At 38.6% G+C, this 21362-nt stretch overlaps 1 protein-coding gene across 4 annotated transcripts; it reads left to right on the top strand.

Annotated features, from left to right (window-relative positions):
• The first annotated feature begins 1923 nt into the window (after positions 1 to 1923).
• LOC143846610 (E3 ubiquitin-protein ligase BIG BROTHER-like) lies at positions 1924 to 19185 on the top strand. 4 transcript variants are annotated; one of them, XM_077355089.1, is made up of 11 exons: positions 1924 to 2233; positions 2420 to 2467; positions 2631 to 2733; positions 2833 to 2890; positions 3480 to 3651; positions 4693 to 4930; positions 6166 to 6200; positions 11395 to 11439; positions 17383 to 17510; positions 18791 to 18899; positions 18980 to 19185. In XM_077355089.1, exons 5-11 carry the CDS (start codon positions 3508 to 3510, stop codon positions 19028 to 19030), a joined length of 750 nt encoding a protein of 249 aa, XP_077211204.1. In that variant the 5' UTR covers positions 1924 to 2233; positions 2420 to 2467; positions 2631 to 2733; positions 2833 to 2890; positions 3480 to 3507; the 3' UTR covers positions 19031 to 19185. The 4 variants fall into 4 exon arrangements, with proteins under 4 accessions (XP_077211204.1, XP_077211205.1, XP_077211206.1 ...); XM_077355090.1 differs by lacking the exon at positions 2420 to 2467; XM_077355091.1 differs by lacking the exons at positions 2420 to 2467; positions 2631 to 2733.
• Positions 19186 to 21362: the final 2177 nt, after the last annotated feature.

The following is a 21362-nucleotide window of genomic DNA, read 5'->3' as shown; positions in this document are numbered from 1 at the left end:
CTCTAAAATTTTGCACCTCTATAGTGATCATGGAACAAAATCCTGACATGGGGTGGAATTCACTAAAATTATGGGGCAGTGATGTATTCACCCCCTTTTCTTCCGCGGGCCACCCGCTCTATTGTATTTATGAGTTATGACCATGGTTTAAAATTTTGGTTTCGGTAACCGTTTTGGACCCCACCGAAAACCTGAATTTCGGCGAAATCAGAAATTTCGGTCCTAAATTTGGTTTGAAATTCCGGACCAAATTTCCGAAATTTTGTAACACTTTTTTTTTAATAAATAATGTCATTTAATTGAAATTTCAGACCGAAATCCAAAATTTGGTAAATGGCGAAAAATGAAATTTCGAAAAATTTTAGTTTCGGTCCCCACCGAAATCTGAAATTTCGGTCCGAAATTTAAAACCATGGTTATGACTAGGGGCTGCAACTCGGGTCGGGCAGGTCGGGTTTTGAAGAACCCAACCCTACCCGAGAAATATCTAGGGTCGGGTCGGGTCGGGTTTTTTTCCGGAAAACCCACGATTCCCAAACCCGGCCCTACCCATGATAAATCTCGGGTCGGGTCAGGTTTTTTTACGTTGATGCAATTTTTTTAAGGAAAACTCTTGTTTGGCAAGGCAACTCAACTGATAGAAGTAGAAAAACTCAAGCATGGCAAACTCTTTAGTGCATAAACTAATAACTAGTTCAAAGAGAATAAAGAGAATAAATTGATGCATTACCAAATGAAAATGATTATACTCATATGAGATAAACAACTAACTATTTAGTTGAAACTTGAAATCCTAGAGCTAAAAGGGAGAACCGAACAGAAGATGGAAAGAGTCCCTGTGATTGCGTGCGTGTGTGAGTTTTACTTTTAAGTTTTCACTTTTAAAGTAACACAGTTTTAGAAAAAAAAATACATACTATAATTTAAGTAACTCGGGTCGGGCCCTTCAAACCCGCCTCGACCCGAGATTCATGCGGGCTTTTGGAACGTAGATCCGGCTCGACTCGAAACCCGAGAAACATAAACCCAACTCAAGCTATTTTCGGGTTGGGTCGATGCGGGTCGGGTTTTACCCGACCCAAGTTGCGGCCCTAGTTATGACCCCACTTTTTACACTACAAGGGGTTGACCCGGGGAAGAAAAAGTGGCGAGAGGGAAATGATTTCAGCACCACGCTGTTTTAATAATAATTGCTAACCCATCGTCTTTCATTGTTTAAGTGTTTAACGAGCTGTCAATGATTATTACGGTTCCAAAAAGCTCTCACAAGCCAAGTGGAGAAGAAAAGACAAGCTGAGTTTTTTGCAATTATTAAAATATGGATGTGCTGATATCATTCCTCTTTCCCAAATTATGTTTAGAAAAATGCTATTCCCCATCCCTTAAAATGGGAAAGTTGACTTCGGAAAAGTGAAAACGTTCGACAGTGAAACCCTCAAAACAATTAAGTTAGGTTACTGTTGTTGGCAGCACTACCAAGTTTTAATAATTTCACAAAATTAACTTGTCTTTTCTTAAAAGCTATAAAGGGTTATTATTAAAGTTCCAAAAAGCTCTCAAAAGTCAATAAAAATTAAAGACAAGCTGAGTCGTGTGCACTTATTAAAACATGGTAGCGCCAATATCTGTAAGATTATTGTCGGGGCATGAATTTTTTCTCCCCCGTATGATAATACACCCCTCTCTTAACGTGATTTGACGTCAAAAAGCGTAAGTCTGCCCTCAATTCACGTAAAGAGTGGGGTGTACTATCCTACATAGGGAGCGAAAAAATCATGTCCCTCAATGTATCACATTCTTCCGATCATTCATCTCGTAATAATTCTCAGTTCGTGAAAAACCGGGATCCGATTTCTCGTGCCTGTGGTTTTGTGTGAGGGTATAAAAGCCCATACGGGAGATAGAAAGAGGACAAAACGAGACTCAAAATCCTTGTTCTTGATTTTCATGCTCTGTTCTTCTGCTGAGAGTCTTTATGCGTCCGTTTTCTAAAACGGACGATCTTTGTCTGTTAAAGCTCCTGAAAACGCAACGATCTTTGTCTGTTAAAGCTCTGAAATCTCACTCTCAAGAGCTTTGAATTTCAATCTTTTTTTTTTTTCATCATTTTCTTCTTTTTCCTCTTCTTATCTCTCGATCTATCGATCGATCACCTCAAGCAGTTTTCTTTATCGTCAAATCGCTGAAATCTGGACAATATTGACTCAAATTTTCGAAGATCGTGTTAAATGAGGTATCTTTAAGCTGTTTTTTTTTTTTTTTTTTTTTTTTTTCACGTAAAATTCTAAGTTTCAGCTGTTTTTTGCACGGTAGAGAAAGTAGAAATCAGGAGAATGTTGAAAATATTCAGAGATCTTGTTCGATGAGTTTTTCATGATTATTTAGCTAGATTTTGATCTATTTGTTTTTTTAATTTTAGAATCAGTGAGGAGTTTGACGGTAATATGAAGAGATATCTTTAAGCAAGGTATATTTACGACTTTTTTGCCCTAAAATCGGATTCCGTTGCCTTTTATCACGGGAAGATGACGTTTGATGCAGTTTTAAAGGATACTTTGTTTTAGAATTCGAAGATTTAGCGTTTTTCTGTTGGATAAGTGAAGGAAACTGAGGGAAAACGATCAATGCAGGTAAAATCTTCAAGAGTTTAGTGTACGGTGCCCTAGAATCAGAGCTTTAGCATGTAAATCAGGAGTGGATACTGTAAAATGTTTAGAAATTTGTTTGAATGAGGTTAGAATTCTGGTTCCTTATCAGATCGATTGAAATGCTTGTAATCCCTTGCTTTTGATGTTGTTGATGAAATCGTCTACATTTTGGTTTTTATTGCAGGAATTGTAAAAATAGAAAGATAGGTTGGCAGAAATGTTGGTGGCTGCTGTTAATTGAGGTAAGTAATGGCGATTTCTCAGGCTCCTACTCTAGAATATTACTCTTTAAGCTATTATAAAGGGATGCTGTTTAGTTTCCTTTGACTGAACCTGTAGCAAGGTTTTAAATTTCGGTTTTGGTTTCGGCCACAATGGAAATCAAAATATTTCGGTTTCGGTGGCAATTTCAGCTGAAATCTTGTAAATTTCGTGGAAAAATTTAGTTTTCTCTAAAATCTCGGTGAAAATTTCGGAAATTTTGGAAATTTTAGGGGAAATCTTTTGAAAAGGAAATTCCGGAATTTCAGCGAAATTTCACTCTTTCAGTGGAATTTCAGCGAAATCCTGTAAAAAAATGATTCCATGTGAGTCTTGGTGGAAATCTGAAATTTCGGCTGAAATATTTCGGTTTTGGCCGAAATTTAAAACCATGGTGGAAATTTGAGTTTCTAGAAGGGGTGATTTCCAGTAGCTTTCTGGTCTAGATTTTTTTCCATGTCGATCGTGTTATTTACAAGTTTAAGCTTCGCTTTCATCCATTTTTTTTCATAAACTCAAGCCTTTCAATATCTTCCGTCATAGTGTTTACGTATTTTTACATGTGTGCAGATTTTGTGACCGAACAGAATAGTTTAGAATGAACGGCAGCAACCGGCCGATGGAGGTGCATTACATAAATACTGGATTTCCCTACACAATTACTGAAAGTTTTATGGATTTGTTTGAAGGTCTTACATACGCTCAGGCAGATTTTGCTTTCGCAGAAGCTCTTCAAGATCAGGTTCGTTTTAGATTCTTTGCTCTGCATTAGTATTGAACATGTGGAAGCATCCTTTTTTTTCTTCACAAAATAACCTCAAAGATATTCGCTATGCATTTATTAGTGATGAAATCTGAGGTTATTCTGGCAAATTTTAGATGAACCTGGTGTTGGTGCCAAAATACACTTCGGTCGGATGAGCTTTGATTGAACTTTATCCCACGTACGTCCTATGCTCAAAGAACACACGTTAGAGGTCCCAGAGTTTGGACTCCGAGAAGACCCTCTGACGCTCAAGTCAGAAGTCGGCACAACAGGAGAAATCCAAACGGCAAATGAGCAGAGTAACAATTTCTTAAGGGTTAGATGCCTTATGTGTACCTTTGAGTGTGGGGGTCCTTTTATAGAGTTACAGTCCTAGGCAGCGTAGAATACTTGCCTATGTTGGTGTCTTTCCTTATTGGTCGACTTTCCTAAGGTCGGTTTCCTTGTTTTTCTTGGAGATCCTCGAGTTCCCTTATGGGACCCGGTTTCTATTAATGAAGTACGTAACTAAGTTTATAGGAAGGTTGCCTCTTGGGATTCAAACTCCCTTCTAGGGCCCTTTCCTTTCCCTTCCTTACTCGGAGTTGCTAACTTTGGAGATAAAGGGACCTTTTTAACCTTGCTTCATAATAGGCAAGTTCGATCCCCTTAAGTTTGGCGTGAAGGCCATGTGTCATGCGCTTATTGAAGGGACGGATTTTACCCTTAACACCTTGGGAACTTGCATTTGATTTGTCAATATGGTGGAAACTGGAAAATGGTTGGGAAATTCCATAGTTTTGATGCATTCTGTTAGGTTACGTAGCAATGGGAAATATACTCATTAAATGGGTCTATCAGCACTGTGTACTTCTGAGGTTAAGCTGTTGAGTTCCAAATATTGGCTTAGAATCATTATGGATATGGTACATTTGTGAATATTGAGTGCATTTTTAAAGTTGGATATTGAATGCATTTTTTTAAAAGTTTTTCTTATATACATTTGTGTATTGTTAAAGTTTCTTGGTCTCTTTGTAGGAAAGTTCATATTGGTCAGCACATACAAATTCATACAAGCATGAACTATCTGGTTCAAGCACTACTTCATATTATGGCCACAGTCATGTGTATGAAGTAAACGATCATGTACTGAGAATGGATGAAGGCAGGAGGGCCTGGGACAGCCCTTCAATTATCAGCAATGAAGAGCTGCCGCCCGCCGTTCTGCATGGGGGTGGATACAGCGACACACCTATACACACTAGCCCTGAGGAGTGTAAGTTTAACTTTGTTACATTAATATAATGATGTTTTCACTGAAAGGTGACACAGATATGACTCTTTACAAATTGGTTAAGGACTAATTGATATTCTGTTGAAAGAGTTTTGAAATTTGTATCATCCATCTCAATTGCTCTAATGCAACAATGCGACCTCTAGTAGCAATCAAGATCCTATAGATCTTCATAAAGTAGAAACTTCACATTTGGATAGTGTCCACCTCAGCATAACATTATGGGTCAGGCATTGATGCCTTAAATGATTAATCACTGCATCGTTCTGAAATGGGCCCACTTTTGTACAAGATATGCATTCCTTACGTTTATGTCATGTTTGTTGCTATGCTATTTCATTTAGTCATGCAAGGCATGTTTTTGTACAAGATATGCCTGATTTAGGGCTTTGTAAATCAGACTTCAGGGTAATAATATATTCAGATAGATTGGTTGGTTCCTTGTTTTCTATAGTTGCTTAGCAATTTCATGACTTTTGTTGGGAATTAAATCTCAATTTATTCAATTGAAAATCAATCTTTTTCAAGCAGCATGCATGGATTGCATCGATTCAGGCTTGAACCACAAAGTTAAATATGGATCAGTTTGTGGTAACTAGTCTTACTTCCATAGCTTCATAATATGTTGTAGTTATACAGACGTCACCTGTTTGCCTTTGGGTTGTTTGGGATGTGATGGTCATGCCTGATTGTTCTAGGTGAATCTATTTATTACTTTTGTTGCAAGATAAAAAACATTTAGATCTTGGACTTAGAACCTGGCTGAGTCACTATAATAAGTTAGGCTGGCATTTGAGAACCAAGTTTTTGAAGAAATAAGTTGTCAATCCTCACATTCCAATTTTATGAAATCAGACAAGTCTAAGAAAAAGTTGGCAAAGTTAAATTTCAGTTCTCTGATGATTTTTTAAACATTTTATTTTATTTGCAAGTGGAGGTTGTGTTAATAGTTGAAGTTACTTTAATCATTATTTAAAATATTCTGGAGTCATTGACTCGTGAGTGTCGGCTCGGTTTTGGCCATAAGATTCCATCTTGTGTAGACATTCTGGTAATGTGAACAATTGAACACCCAACTTTCCTTTAGTTTACTATTCTTAATGAGTTGGTTTTCTTTCATTAATGTGTGTTCTTTGTGAATATGCTATTTTCATCCAATTTTTTTTGTTTTTACAGAGAATTTGAACTTTTGTTGCTTGTCACCTTGCTTTTTGCAGGCATTCAGAATCGCCATAATGCAAGTGGGTCTCAGGTGCAAACTTTGCTTCTCTCTGTCGCTACTGAATTGTAGTTAGATGGCTTGAAATATGCATATCTCAATACCCAAATTTTATTCCACTTCTACGAAGCTCATAAATGCTGTAATTCTTTAATATGAATTCGAAATAGGCATCTACTTGTAGCCTTAGAAGAAACATCAGAGCTCGACTCTCATTTCTTGAAACTTGCATCTGATTTAATCTAGATGTACAACTATTCATGAAAATCATGCGTGCATTGTTAATTGTAAGATGATTTTCACATTTTACGCTGTAAGATAAGAAATTCTTTGTCATTATATCGTGTAGGGTTCTTTTAGTTGGTTGCCAAATTGAGTGCTACTCTTCTTTTTTGGGATTGATAAATCATTCTTGTCTGGCTGTAGTACTTAATTCTCATGTGAAAAGTCAGTTGCATTGATGTGCAAAATGATGTGCTTATAGACTAAGAAACATGTTGGTAACTGGGCCTCTGCCTGCATATCAAGCACCGAAAATGTTCTTTTAGTTGGTTGCCAAATTTAGTGCTACTATTCTTTTTTGGGATTGATAAATCATTCTTGTCTGGCTGTATTACTTAATTCCCATGTGAAAAGTCAGTTGCATTGATGTGACAAAATGATGTATCAAGCTTATAGACTAAGAAACATGTTGGTAACTGGGCCTCTGCATGCATATCAAGCACTGAAAGTGCTGATTGGTTTGTTGAAAAAAAAGAAATATGCATCTCCAGCAAGAATCTCTCTCTGTTACTAAAAATCCACTTTTACATGGAAGGCCTAGAGCCCTTAAGTAACTTTTCTGCATGGTGTTCTCTGTGCTGGGTAAAAGAACTGTATACACATCATGGGTACTCTCTAAATGAAGTTGTCTTCTTTGAGGCAATCGTATCTATCCCTAGACTTTGTAATTGGGATTTCTAGAATCTAGATGTCATTTCTGATAGAGAGTTTGTGCTGAATATTGGACTGCAAGTTCTGCGGCTTAACTACTTTCCTTAGTGAAATAAAGCCCTTATTCATTCTGCTACCATGCTTAGGCTTTTTTGTTTGTTAGTGCCTTCTCATAGTTTTTCATCCTTCCCTCCTCTGGATCAAGGTGACTAGGTGATACCAAGGTTTTTAAGTTTTGGTATCGCTCTCCACATAAACAGAAACTTTTCATTTTCGATTGCCAATTTTTTGTAGAAATCCTGTAAAATCATGAAAATGTATGGAGAGATGCAAATTATATAATTTTATGATGAAACTTCAATAAATGCTAGAATAAGCATTAATACTCACTTAGAAACTGTTAGATAAGCAACAACTTTTTTTTTGAATGATTAAGCAACAACTTTTTTTTTGAATGATTAAGCAACATCAACCTTCCATAATGGTTTAGCAACATCGAACACCTTGTGACATGTGCGACCGGACATGTCTGATACTTCAATACATACCATATTTCAGATGTTATTTATAAATATTTGTACATACTACATACACCACATTTCACATGCAATTCATATAAATATAATTAGTTAACACATACTATTGAGAAAATCCGCCGGGCAATCCGATCCGATCGTGCACAAATTTAACGGAAAAGATAAAAGCAATAAAACAAGCCAAGCCACAAGATGAACACCAAGATTTTACGTGGTTCGGCCAAGCCTACTCCACGGGCGACAAACACAATCTTCCACTATGAGAAAAACAAAATACAAGGATTACAATGGATTAATCACAAACCCACAAACCCACAACCCTTTCCTTGCTTCTCAAACCCAAGACCGTACCCAAGAGTAACCCGAGAGAAACCCACAAGAGAAAACCCAAGAAAAAGAACCCCAAGAGAAAGTTCCAAAGGAATCCAAGAAAAAACCCACTTTCTTCTTCTCCTTCTCTCCCTCTTTCTCTCTCTCTCTCTCTCCTCTCCTCTCTTTTCTCTCTCTCTCTTGCATGTTCTCACCCTTTTCAAGAGAGAATGCCAACTCTCTTTTTATATCTTAGGCTTTTAGAAAGCCTAAAATAAACCTTTTCCAATTTGGGTTTTGCCTTCTCACCCAAGCAACTACGGTGGGTAGGAAATAAGGCAACTTTCCAACAATCTCCACCTTGGCTTATTTCCGAGCTACCTGAAGATTTTCCGTTGATGTCGCTACCGGTCCGCTGTCACCGCAAACCACCATTGGCCTTCCGAAATACCAGCTATACACCCTCGAATCATCTTGGTTCTGACTCTTCCCGATTCGATCAACATGGCCAATGTACATGTGTAGCTGCCAACCCGTTGACTCACCTAGCCAACCTTAGAGAGGGATCTCGATCCATCGTCCCCAACGCAGGTACTGTCACCCTCTCACCATCGTCTGCAACATGGAAACTTGTCTCTGCACCAATTGCAAAAGAGACCCTACGTGTGCGCACACCATTACCCTGTTTCCAACAACCCATCGAGATCTTCGGAACACTAGTCACCGTATCCCTGACCAGACGATATAATCGCCACACTTCTCTCCTTTCATCAGAACCATACAGCCACGTGTGATTTTCATGGCTCCACCTGCAGCTGAAAACCTGCAACCCCCTGGAGTCCAACCGGCCAAGAGACACTAGATTCTTCCGTAGCTTTGGGATATACGCCACACCACCCAAATTACGAACAACTCCATCAAACATCTTGATCTTCACTGCCCCAACTCGCGTGACATCACAAGTAGACTGGTCACCCAAGGACACTACACCCGCCCTTGTCTCCTGAAACGTATCAAAATATTCCCTCCTTGAGCATACATGAACAGAGCACCCTGAATCTAAAACCCACTCATCATGAGGAGAAGGTGATTACCTGTGGAGACTGTGAGAACGTCTCCAAACTCTTCACTCTGTTCATCCGTTCCCGCCACCACAGTATTCGCAGCACCATTGTCCACCTGGTTAGCTCGCTTTGGACAATCCTGCTTGATGTGGCCATATTCCTTGCAATGGTAACATTGCACGTCCTTTCCATCGACCCTGGATCTTGACCTGCCTTTTCCTGATCACCTGACGGATAACCTTCCTCTTTGATTCACACCATGAACAAGCAACCCATGCTCTTCACTTCCATCAAGAACAGGTTTCTTCCGCATCTCATTCGATAAGAGCGATGCCTTGACTTCCTCTAACTTTATTGTATCCTTATCAAACAACAAAGTCGTCACCAGGTTGTCATACGAATGAGGAAGCGAAGTAAGAAGCAAAAGGGCCTTGTCTTCTTCCTTCAACTTTTCATCAACCTTGTGGAGCTGATCCACAAGCCCGTTGAAGATCTCCGCCTTCCTGCATCGTTAGCCCGTACAACTGCCACTTCAGATACTACCGGTTGGCCAAGCTTTTTGACATATAAAGCTTTTCCAACTTCTCCCATAATTTAGGTGCATCTTCCTCTTCCATAACGTTAAACATAACGCTATCTGCCAGACATAGTCGAATTGTGCTGACCGCCTTCGACTCAATGTCTTCCCACTCGGCATCCGTCATCTTCTTCGTCTTCCCATCCTTTCCCTTCAACGCCTTAGCTAAGTCCTGTTGAACTAGGATGTCCTTCACCTTCATCTGCCATAGGGTGAAACTGCCCATTCCGTCAAATTTGTCGATGTTGAACTGAGTAGAACTTGATTTTACCGCCATCTAAGATTACTTCGCACTTCTCGTTGTAGCGCTCCACATCGAACAAAAATCTTTCTTGGACAATCTTTCTACTCCCAAAGATCTCTCTAATCCTGATCCAACTGCAACACCCACGATCACTCCACCCGGTCTCGACGATCGCTCCACCTGAGCTCTGATACCACTTGTTGAGAAAATCAACCGAGCAATCCGATCCGATCGTGCACAAATTTAACGGAAAAGATAAAAGCAATAAAACAAGCCACGCCACAAGATGAACACTAAGATTTTACGTGGTTCGGCCAAGCCTACTCCACGGGTGAGAAACACGATCTTCCACTATGAGAAAAATAAAATACAAGGATTACAATGGATTAATCACAAGCCCACGAACCCGCAACCCTTTCCTTGCTTCTCAAACCCAAGACCGTACCCAAGAGTAACCTGAGAGAAACCCACAAGAGAAAACCCAAGAAAAAGAACCCCAAGAGAAAGCTCTAAAGGAATCCAAGAAAAAACCCACTTTCTTCTTCTCTTTCTCTCCCTCTTTGTCGCTCTTTCTCTTTCTCTCTCTCCTCTCTTCTCTCTCTTTCTCTCTCTCTCTCTCTCTCTCTCTCTCTCTCTCTCTCTCTCTCGCACGTTCTGACCCTTTTCAAGAGAGAATGCCAACTCTCGTTTTATATCTTAGGCTTTTAGAAAGCCTAAAATAACCCTTTTCCAATTTGGGTTTTGCCTTCCCACCCAAGCAACTACGGTGGGTGGGAAATAAGGCAACTTTCCAACACATACTAATATCGTATATGACTAATATACTTACGATTTTTTCAATATGCGTATTGGTATGGATGGAAACGAAATCATTTTGGTTGTTTCATGTCGGTTTAGTGAAAATGTAAAACCATGGATGATACTCTTTAACGGAAATTTCTGTCTTGTACTTATGCAGAAAGAATGATTCTCATCATCTTGTGAAGGAGTCTTCTCACTCCCCTTACAGCTCTACCCCATGACTGGTTTCTCATGCTGTTAGAATCCGTATATGATATTGATGCATTCAACAAGATATTGTCTGTTTCAATTCCCTCTTGCGCTTCATGTTTATATTGAGCAATGCTTTGATGCATCTTGGTTCTTGGGTGTGCCTTCGTCCGCTTGGTCATTTGATTTTGGTTCGTCCGTTGGTGACTCCTACACTAGATTTTTCTCAAGCCAACTGATTTTTAAGGAAAAAGTCATTTGGCATAAAGTGGACTTGGCTCTCATGGATATTAATGTTGTGACTAATTTACTAAAGTTTTGAGGTAAGAGAAAGTTGAAACAAGGTGGACTTGGGTCTCATGGATATAAGTAGTTGTTACTTGTTAGCAGTTGTCTTCCATGAAAAAAAGTCTTCTATTCAATGTGTATAACTGTCACATAATTTTTTTTTATTCTAAATTTTGCCTGTCAAATTATTTGCAAAGTGATGTAAATGCATTTAATTGCAGTTATTTGGAAGGTTGGATGCCTAAATATTCTCATCATACTAAGCAATTTTTTTGGATGGATGCAGGTCATTTGGCAAGACAATATTGACCCTGACAATATGACTTATGAGGTCTGTCTGCTACATTGGCTTTATCGTATCTTCCTTTAAATTTTTTTGCACTGCTATTGCATTGCATGCTAAGAAACTTAAAGAATATGCTAAAATGGAGTACTTTTTGTGACCTCTCGCTACTAGGACTCCGGAAGTCTTGTTTGTAAGCAAATTCTTTGATGTGGACTTTGACTAGAATCTGCATTTTGTGTGCTGGAGAAGCTTATCTTGATTACATTGCATATAAAGAGTATTTGAATACATCCTTGTTATTGACTGAACCAAGTTCTAGCTATTTATAGGGGCTTACTGTGGAGCTGGTTAGGACCCGCTTAAATTTAATTGCTTGAAACCTTGATTTCAAGTGATGCTAAGCCCTTCCGCCTTTGCATTTTTTATTGATCACACCTACAGAAGAAGTGGATTCTTCTATACTCTCTTGTTATAAACTTATGACGACCTATATACAAAATATCCAAACTTGGGCATGAACATTTTTGTCGGTGTGGCACATGGACAAAACGAATAAGGCATAGCAACCCACTAAGAACTGCATCTTTACCTTTCTTTGCAGTTCTGGTTAATAACATTTACGGACACATTGTCAATAAGTATTAGCTGCTCTGGTTGAAAATGACTAAAATGTGGAGTGTTGATGATGGAGATGGAGAAAAGTTGAGAGAGAGAGAGAGAGAGAGAGAGAGAGAGAGAGAGAGAGAGAGAGAGAGAGAGAGAGAGAGAGAGAGAGAGTTAATCAGGCCCTCTTACCAATACGATTTATATATAAGTGTACAGTTCCCTAGTGAAATTACCAGGATACCCACAGATCGATAACTCATCTAACACCCCCAAGCTGGAGTGTAAATATCATACATCCCCATCTTGTTACAAATATCACTCAAATTTGCTCTTTCTAATGGTTTGGAAAACATAGCTGATCTCCTAAACTAGTAAATACAATGCATATTTCACCCTTCTGAATCTTCTCGCGAATGAAGTCGTAATCCACTTCATTGTACTTAGTCCTCTAATGCAATACTTGATTTGAGGCACACAAAAATCCAATTCTCGGCTCGTAGGGTCGTTGCCTAAAACAACACATATGAACCGCTGCTTTATTATCACAATATAACGACGTTGGAGATGAGGAGAAAATACCCATCTCAGATAAGAGGGACCGTAGTCATTTCAGCTCCCCACATCATGGCTCGATACTACGCTTCTACACTTGATCTAGCTACCATGTCTTGCTTCTTACTTCGCCATGACACTAAATTCTCCCCAACAAAGGTGCAATATCCCTAGTTGAAGTCTTATCTGCTGGAGATTCGGCCCAATCTGCATCAGTGAACCCCTTTAGCTTCATATGGCCATGTTTCCTAAAAAAGCAAGCCTTTCCCAGGAGTATTCTTCAAGTACATAATTATGTGAATAACTGCAGCCTAGTGAGAAGTGCGTGGTGAGCTCATGAACTGATTGACCACTTATACTGCAAAGGAAATATTAGGAAATATGAGGACGTATGACCTTCAAGTAGGTTAATCTACCAACTAGCCTCCTATAGTTGCCAGGGTTTTCTAATAAGTCTCCCTGATCTGGATATAGCTTTACATCAGGGTGCATGGGCATGTTCATCCCCAAGGAACCTGTTTTTTCTCATATATCTAGCACATATCACATTTTTTCTCTAGGATAAGGAAAATCTACTACGAGAATAAGCCACTTCAATCCCAAGAAAGTACCTAAGATGACCTAAGTCTTTGGTGCAAAACTCTTTCTGAAGGATGGTCTTCAGCTTCTGTATGCTTGTGCTATCATTTCTCGTAGTGACAATATCATTCACTTACATTATCGAAGACGTACCCGGCATCAGACTGGGAACTAAACACAGAGTGATCCACTGTACATTGCTCCATGCCAAAGCACATAACTACCTCGAGGAGATTGTTTCAGCCCACGTATAGCTTTATGAAGACGACACACTGACGATCGCATCTCCCTCTGAGCAACATATCCAAGAGGTTGCTCCATATATACCTCCTCAGTAGGGTCACCATGCAGAAAGGCATTCTTGACATCCAATTGATACAAGGGCCAGCCTCTGTTGATCGCTAAAGGGATCAGAACACGTTAAGCACTAGAGGGAAGAGAGACGAAGAGATGAACTGCCAAATGCCATTTGAGCAAAGAGCGTCCATCTCAGCTTCCATGGCAGCATGCCAACCTGGATAAACTAAAGCATCTACAACATACTTAGGCACAACAATAAAAGACAAAGCAAAAGCAAATGTATGATATAAGGGTGAGATATGATTATAAGAAATGAAATGGGAAATGGGATGTGTTGTGATACGTGAAGCAGTAGGAGAAGTAGGAAGCACAAAACTAGGAGGATCAGTGGGCTGGTTACTTGATGAAGACCCGTCGAACTGGAAAGTTGGTTGGTCGGGTGGAGGAGATGCCTCATGGGTATGCTGCAAATCCTGACGGGGTCTACGAGTGTAAACCTGCAATTGAGAAGCTGGAGCATTTAAAGGAACCAAATGAAGAGGAAGAGGGAGTCCAGAGTCACGAATAAAGTCAGTTGTAGAGTAAGAAAAGTATGAAGTAGGCTCAAAGAAGGTAACATTTGCCAAAATGAATGTCTTCCTTAAGGTAGGGCTGTAGCACTTATAGCCCTTCTGTGTACGGGAATAACTATGGAAGATGTGTTTTTCCGCACGAGGATCCAACTTGTCAAGGTCAGAGGCTAATTTGTGAACAAAACATTTAAAATCAAAGACACGTAGGAGCAAGAGAAAGGGATTACCCGAAGCGTACAACCAAGAGAACGGAGTCTAATCAAATAAGACTGACGAGGGAAGACGATTCCCAAGGAAGCAACCTGTGAGGTCAGCATCACCCTAATAAGGTTTGTGCTCCTTCATCTGTAACATAAGAGTGCGAGCCATATCAAGAAGATATCGAATTTTTTTCTCTGCCACATCATTTTGTTAGGAGTTCTAGGCACAATAGGACTGATGAACGATGCTATGAGACTCCAAGAAGTGATGAAATCCATTACACATATATAAATACTCCCTGGCATTATCGGTATGCAATCATTCATTAGAGCACCTAAATTGATTATAAATTTCCGAATAAAATGAACGAAAGGCAGAGAAAACTTCTGGTCTGACCAATTTTTATGAAAATTAACCATGTCATTTTGGAATAAGCATCACCAAAGATAAGGAAATATTTAAAATCAAATAAAGACGGAGTTCAACAAGGACCCCAAACCATTCATTAGAATGGACTAACTGAAATGGATGAGAAACACGATTAACGACTCTAGAGGGAAAAGACATGTGATGATGTTTTCCCAACTCACAGGACTCATACTGAAACGAATGGACTGGATTAGAAACACGATTAATGACTCTAGAGGGAAAAGACACGTGATGGTATTTTCCCAACTTAGGTCTCACACTGAACCGAATGGACTGGAGTGGAAACCAAAACAGACTTCCGAAGCTTCTCAACTGGGGCGATGGCTCAAATGGCAATGCCATTGACAGGAGTCAACAAAGCTCCGTAATGCTGCACCGTCGTTGCCAAGATTGAGGTAATAAAGACTATCTACCTCACGACCCAAACCAATCTTCTTCCCAGTCTTGAGATCTTGAAAAACACAATTAGAAGGGAAAAAGGAGACAAAACAGTTTAGATTTTTGGTTAATTGACTAACTTATAGCAAATTAAAAGGAAACTTTGGTACACAAAAACTAATGATAAAGAAAAGTTTGAGTGAAGGAAGGCTACACCAACACCTAAAATAGGAGAGGCAGTCCCTTCAGCCAAATTGACACTATGGCCCGGAGAAGAATATGACTGAAAGGAAGAAAGAATGTCAGATTTACTAGTCATATGATTGAAAGCTCCTGAATCAATTAGCCAAGACCCAGAAGCAGTAATAGTAAGAAAGCAAGATGAAGTGCTACCTTGTTGGGCCAAAGTGGCAGTTGTTTGCTTGCCATTGTCCTTCAATCGCAAGAATTCATCATATTCAACATGAGATACCATCATAGAATCATGCCGCTCTCAATCGGACCAGATGATGGAGGTACGAAGCTCTCAGACTCAACAACTGAAGCATGACTAACATATGTAGGAGGCTGTAACTTTGGATGCATATCATAGCAATAATTAATTGAGTGGCCCCCCATACAATAGTGAGCGCAAAAGCGGGTTCCACGACTACCATTACCACAGGCAGATCGACCACCATGTACCACTACCCAACTAATTAGCTTGGGCCAAGCACTCAACAGAAGGCTCACTTTAACCCTCAACTCTGATAGGCCTCTGAATCATTCGAACCAACTGAGCAGCCATAAAAATCATTGTCCTCAAATAAACACAAGTTACCAATCACAACCACGGGCAACCAACTCAAGAAAAGAATCACTAGTCACTTCATATGACTCATCCAAAGAAAAAGAGATGATGATAGGGGATGTCTAGCCTCCAAATAATATAGACTCCAACAAAACACCATTCAAAACTGATCAACGCACCAAACCAGCCCTATATCCAGACTTTTAGGGCCAAATGAAGAACGTACAGACAAATCGAAGACTTATGGGATCAAAATGGAGGCGGTGGAGGCTTACGACATCAAGACGACGTTCACCAGATGTACTATTTAGTGCCATCAGACAACCCTAGAAAACTAGGGTTACTGTTTCCGTGAACTGTGCAACGATACTGTTCATGCATACTATAGTGGCACTATTCGCGCGGTGTTGTAGCAGTACGTGAACAGTAGCTTTTTTAATTTATTTTTGAAGTTTCGAAGAGAAGAATGAGAAAGTGGGAGAAAAGAAAAAGTGGATGAGAACATAAGAACCCTAGGGCTCTAATACCATGTTGATGATGGAGAAGGAGAAAAGTTGAGGGAGCGTAAGAATCCTAGGGCTCTGATACCATGTTGATGATGGAGAAGGAGAAATCTTGAGCGAGATAGATGAGAAAGAGAGATGGAGAAAATTGAGAGAGTTAATTGGGCCCTCTTATGATTTATATATAAGTGTAAAGTTCCCTAATGAAATCACTAGTATACCCCCGGCCCGATAACTCGTCTAACATGGAGCATTGCTTTTCTGACCTTCCATTTCTACCAACTTAGTTATACTATTTTTAGGCGACATCTTCACAACAGAGCCCTTGGACCCTTATGTCCCGTGATTTCTCATTTAGGGCGCATCTCATGCTATATCATTCCCATTGTTGAATATATAAATGCATTTGATCGGTTAACAATTGGTAAGGGCAGTGGTGTGTGGCACTGTTATAGGGGAAGCATGTTGTTTATGGAATTTCCCACTCTTTGATCAAGGATGACACATTTCTATATTAAAAAAATAAGATGACACATTTCCATGTCAAATGAATATTGGATGATTGCGAATTTTTTGGCTGAGAAATTGGATGTTTTGATTAGAAAATTGAATAATGAACAGCAGAAATAGAAAAAAAAAATATCATGTTTATTATAACATATAATGAACTGCATATTATAAAATCACATTTTGTAGTTGCCACCAGAGCACTTATTATGATGATGGGTCTAATCCTAACTTGTCACCAGTAACCTAAAACATACACTTAAAAGCCATATAAAACTATGCACACTTCTTTTCTCTCTAACTATTATAGAAGGTGGAGTCCCTTAGTTACACTTGAAAGTAATTATTATAGTTACCACCGGATCACTCATTATGATGGGCCTCATTCAAACTTGTGATTAGTAACCTAAAACGTACACATAAAAGCTATGTAAAGATATTGATGAGGATCAACAGCTTCATAGTGAATTATTTGATGAAACTCTGGTTTTCATTCTCAGTGCTTGTAAGTTTTTTGTCCTTCAGAGCTCATATATTTGTTCGATTAACTAAAACAAGTTTTGATATGCAGGAATTATTGGATTTGGGTGAAGCAGTTGGAACTCACAGCCGAGGTCTTTCCGCAGAACTCATTTCTTCACTTCCAATCTCGAAGTACAAATATAGTTTCTTTTCCAGAAAAAAGACTCGACATGAACGGTAACTTGTGGGCTTCACATGTGCTTTCTTCATTTAAGTTGACCTTGCGAAGTACGCCTGAAAAAATATAATAATGTTTTGAGATCCCTATCTCAGTATTCTATCCATGAAATTTATCCATTGTATACTTTAACTTACGGGTATCTAATAAACCATCTTTTGGATAGATTTTCATATAGACATTGTTTTCAGTAATAACATCCATCATACAATAAAAATTCAATACCATAAAAATGAATCGAAATCCATTTAAAAAAAATTGAAATGAAATCCCGAAAGAACAAGGTAAAATGTGTTTCTGTATTTATTCTTGATGCATAACATACGTTGCTGCCATAGGTTGCATCTGTCGGACTACATGCTTGCAGAAAATTGCTTGTTATTGATATGCGGAATTTAAACTAGGCAAGAAATCATCTGAAGGAAAGTGAAAAATCTGGCAGCTGGTGTTGAAAACTTGCCTCTCCGACGAAAATTGCTATAGCAGGCAATTGATTGTTTATTGATAAGAAACTGTCCTGGATTCATTGTCTACGTGCTTTCGCACATGAAAGAAAACTCTTCTAGTTAATGCATAACAGTTTGTATATGTAATGGGTTTCAATCGTTCTGTCGACTAAAATTTTTAAATACATACTATAAATTTAGAAGGGTTAATAAATCACTGGCAGTTAAGTGTGTCCATCAACTTATTTTAATATCCTTACACAGAAGTTTTAATCTTGCAGTTCCACCGGGGTGGTGATCTGAGGCAGATTATTTGATTATTTGTTTCTGTAAAGTGGTGCATTCTTTACGAATCTTGTTTTCATTTCCCTACCTTTAATCTGCCTTGAACTTATTTCACTTTTCTTTCTTTTTTGACAACTTTTTAGTCGTTTGTACCTTATTTTTTTCTTTCTAATAAAGGTTTTATTCATTGAAAAGTATATGAACAACAGAACTGCTACCCAACAAAGCACACATGGAATTCTTTTAAAAATTCCATCAACCAGCTTTGGTATTGCATGTCTATTACATCTGCTCTGTAAACACATTTTCTCCTGCAATTGATTTGTTGTTTCCCTATTTCTATTCTTTCATACTTTTCGCTGGAAATGTCAGTATTCTTCTGCTCTTTAGTAATTATATGTTTAGAAAGTTTAGCATGTCCAATGATGCCTAATTTTCTTTTGAAATGACCAACGAGCCTAATCTAACCCAGGATCCTGCAAAAATTATGCTTTCGTGGTTCTGGGACAATCACGTATAAGAATTTTCTGCTCTGTTCTTGGTAACAGGTGTGTGATTTGCCAGATGGACTATAAAAGAGGGGACCGGCAAATAACTCTCCCGTGTAAGCACATCTATCATGCCACCTGTGTGAGCAGATGGCTTAGCATCAACAAGGTTAGCTTAAGGATTTACTTAAATCTATAAAACATCTCTTAATTCTTATGCCATCCCTTATGTTATCTCCTTTCTTTCAGGCATGTCCAGTTTGCAACACTGAAGTATTCAATGAGGAACCCAAGCATTAACTTCTCGGTGAGCCCTCTCTTGGTCTGTTTCCATGGCTCGGATGGTTGTTTGGTTTTCCACACGGGACCTTAACGTGAATTTGAAAGATTTTTTTTCTTCCTTTTCTCTCACACGTTTTCTTTAATAAATGAACCTTCTAGGTTTAATTACTGAATGTAATGAACAGTTGGAATCACCTTTGCTCCCTTTGTCTTGTTCTGGAGGCTGGGATTTTTCTCATTAGTTCCTCTTGTCTTTCATCCAATTGAAAGCTTATACAATTTGTCATGCGGCCTCTGGCCTTAAGCTGATTGTGATGTTCCTTTCACACCGTCCGTTTCCTTTCTTGGGAGTTGGGAGAGCAACCTAAAATTACAGGTGTGTAAAGCTTTATTGTGTCATATGCATGGATGGGTTGGTGATCTTTCTTGAAAATCATACAAAAACATGAACATGTTGGATATAGTTATTTATTCCCTATATTTTTTGTTGTTTCATGAGTCTCTTGTTATGCACCTAACCAATATGCTAAAAGCCTTACAACTGATTGGAACACTTTTTGCTAGGCCCTTAGACGTCATAGGATCGCAACACTTCACCACGCTAATTCGATCTTAGAACCTGTGACTTTCAGGGTTGGTCTTGACACTAAATGTTAGTCCTCTAACCAATGCACCAAAACTCTCAGTATTGAAGGAACACGTTATGCCAAGCCCTTGAACTACCTAGGATCTTAGTTGCAAATATTGTTCTTGGGAATTTCTCCTCAAGGAAAAATTTTGGGACAATAATTTTTATTTTTTATTGTTTGGGGTATATCGGAAAAATACAAAAAAAATATAAATTAAGAAAAATCGTAAAAATATTGTGATATTATAGCAATATTGTTGTGGGGAATAAATATATAGCGATATTTTTAAAAGGGAAATGTTATCAGCACAACCATGTTTTGATATTTGCACTACACCTTTTCTCCTTTTCTTTTATTATCTAAAGAGCTGGAAAAGGTTATTACCATTCCCAAAAAAACTTTGACAATCCAATTAAAAATGAAATTTCAAGCTGCATTTGTGCAATTATTATAACATGGTTGTGCTGATATCATTTCCTTATTTACACATGAAAAGAGATATCTTGGACCGATCGTATTCAATTCTTTTCTAGAGGGACCTTCCATTTATGATGATATCCTTCTAAATTAACCAAACTCGTATCATTTCCCTCTAAATTGTAGAAAGAAAAAAAAATCAAAAAAAATTTCCATCTGAAATGTTTTTCTTGTAACCCAAACAGGGGCTAAAGAATTTACATTTCTCTACAAACTAATATTCCACGGAAAAAAAATTCATGGCTGCCAAACCTGGCCCAACAGTCGGATAAATCTACCAAAAAAGGAAGAAAAGCACGAGAAAAGGCTGTGTCATCAGCATGCTGCATGCATATATAATTGAAACAATGAATGTAAGGCTGTAATACGCATTCATGGGGTAATAATCCCCATCAAATCTGATGCTACCCCTCTTATTTGAAAGAAATGATGATACCTTTACTAATAAGAAAAAGAAAAAGAACTACAAATTTACATAAGAGCTGGTTGTTGCCCACAATACAAATTACAAATTTATATATGACGCAGTAGCTATAATACAAATTCATGCATATATGAGGCAGTAGCTATAATACAAATTCATGCGTGTAACCTCTCATTTTACTACTTTATCAGTCAACTATGATCCTAACCCTCCGATCCTTACAGGTTTCCGTAGTGAAGTATAGGCCAACCTTAAAAAGAGGGGCAGATGTGAGGGGGGACTGGGGAGTGTTAAAGTATAAAAGAAGATTAAATAACGCCATCTCCAACGAGTTAAGCTTTTGGAGTAATTGGTTCGTTTTACATGGTATCAGAGGAAAGGTCGTGGGTTCAAACTTCCTTGATATTAAAAATCCGCATGTAATGGCCAACCGAAAGAGAGGGCTACATGTGCCGTGTATCCCAAACCTAAAAAGATTAGCACACGTGAGGGGGAGTGTTAAAGTATAAAAGATTAAATAATATCATCCATCTATAGATCAGAGGGTTAGGATCATCCTGGAAATGATTTTTTGGGGCCCAACCTATTTACATTGTGGCCCGACAAATGAACGGTTTGAATCATCCTAAGAAGTAGATCGTATGTTACTTTCTGAAAATACATGCAGGACCATAACAATAGACACCATATAAAATCTCGTAAGTATAAACTATGTGATGCCACATCATTTATACGTCTTGTGGGAGATTTTATATGGTGCCCGGCTGTGGTGAAGTCAACTATGGGCGGTACAATAAAAGTAATGCCCTTATATCTGATA

Source organism: Tasmannia lanceolata, unplaced genomic scaffold, assembly GCF_043159265.1.
Source record: "Tasmannia lanceolata isolate RefF3 unplaced genomic scaffold, GAP_Taslan_0.1 ptg000015l, whole genome shotgun sequence".
In the NCBI taxonomy this organism is placed as follows: Eukaryota; Viridiplantae; Streptophyta; class Magnoliopsida; order Canellales; family Winteraceae; genus Tasmannia; species Tasmannia lanceolata.
This window is presented reverse-complemented; position numbering and strand designations above follow the sequence as displayed.

Coding starts and splice junctions, on each gene's coding strand:
- LOC143846610 (XM_077355091.1), top strand. CDS start 3,508: ATGAACGGCAGCAACCGGCCGATGGAGGTGCATTACATAAATACTGGA. Junction 3,652..4,692: donor CAGAAGCTCTTCAAGATCAG/GTTCGTTTTAGA, acceptor GTCTCTTTGTAG/GAAAGTTCATATTGGTCAGC. Junction 4,931..6,165: donor ACACACTAGCCCTGAGGAGT/GTAAGTTTAACT, acceptor TGCTTTTTGCAG/GCATTCAGAATCGCCATAAT.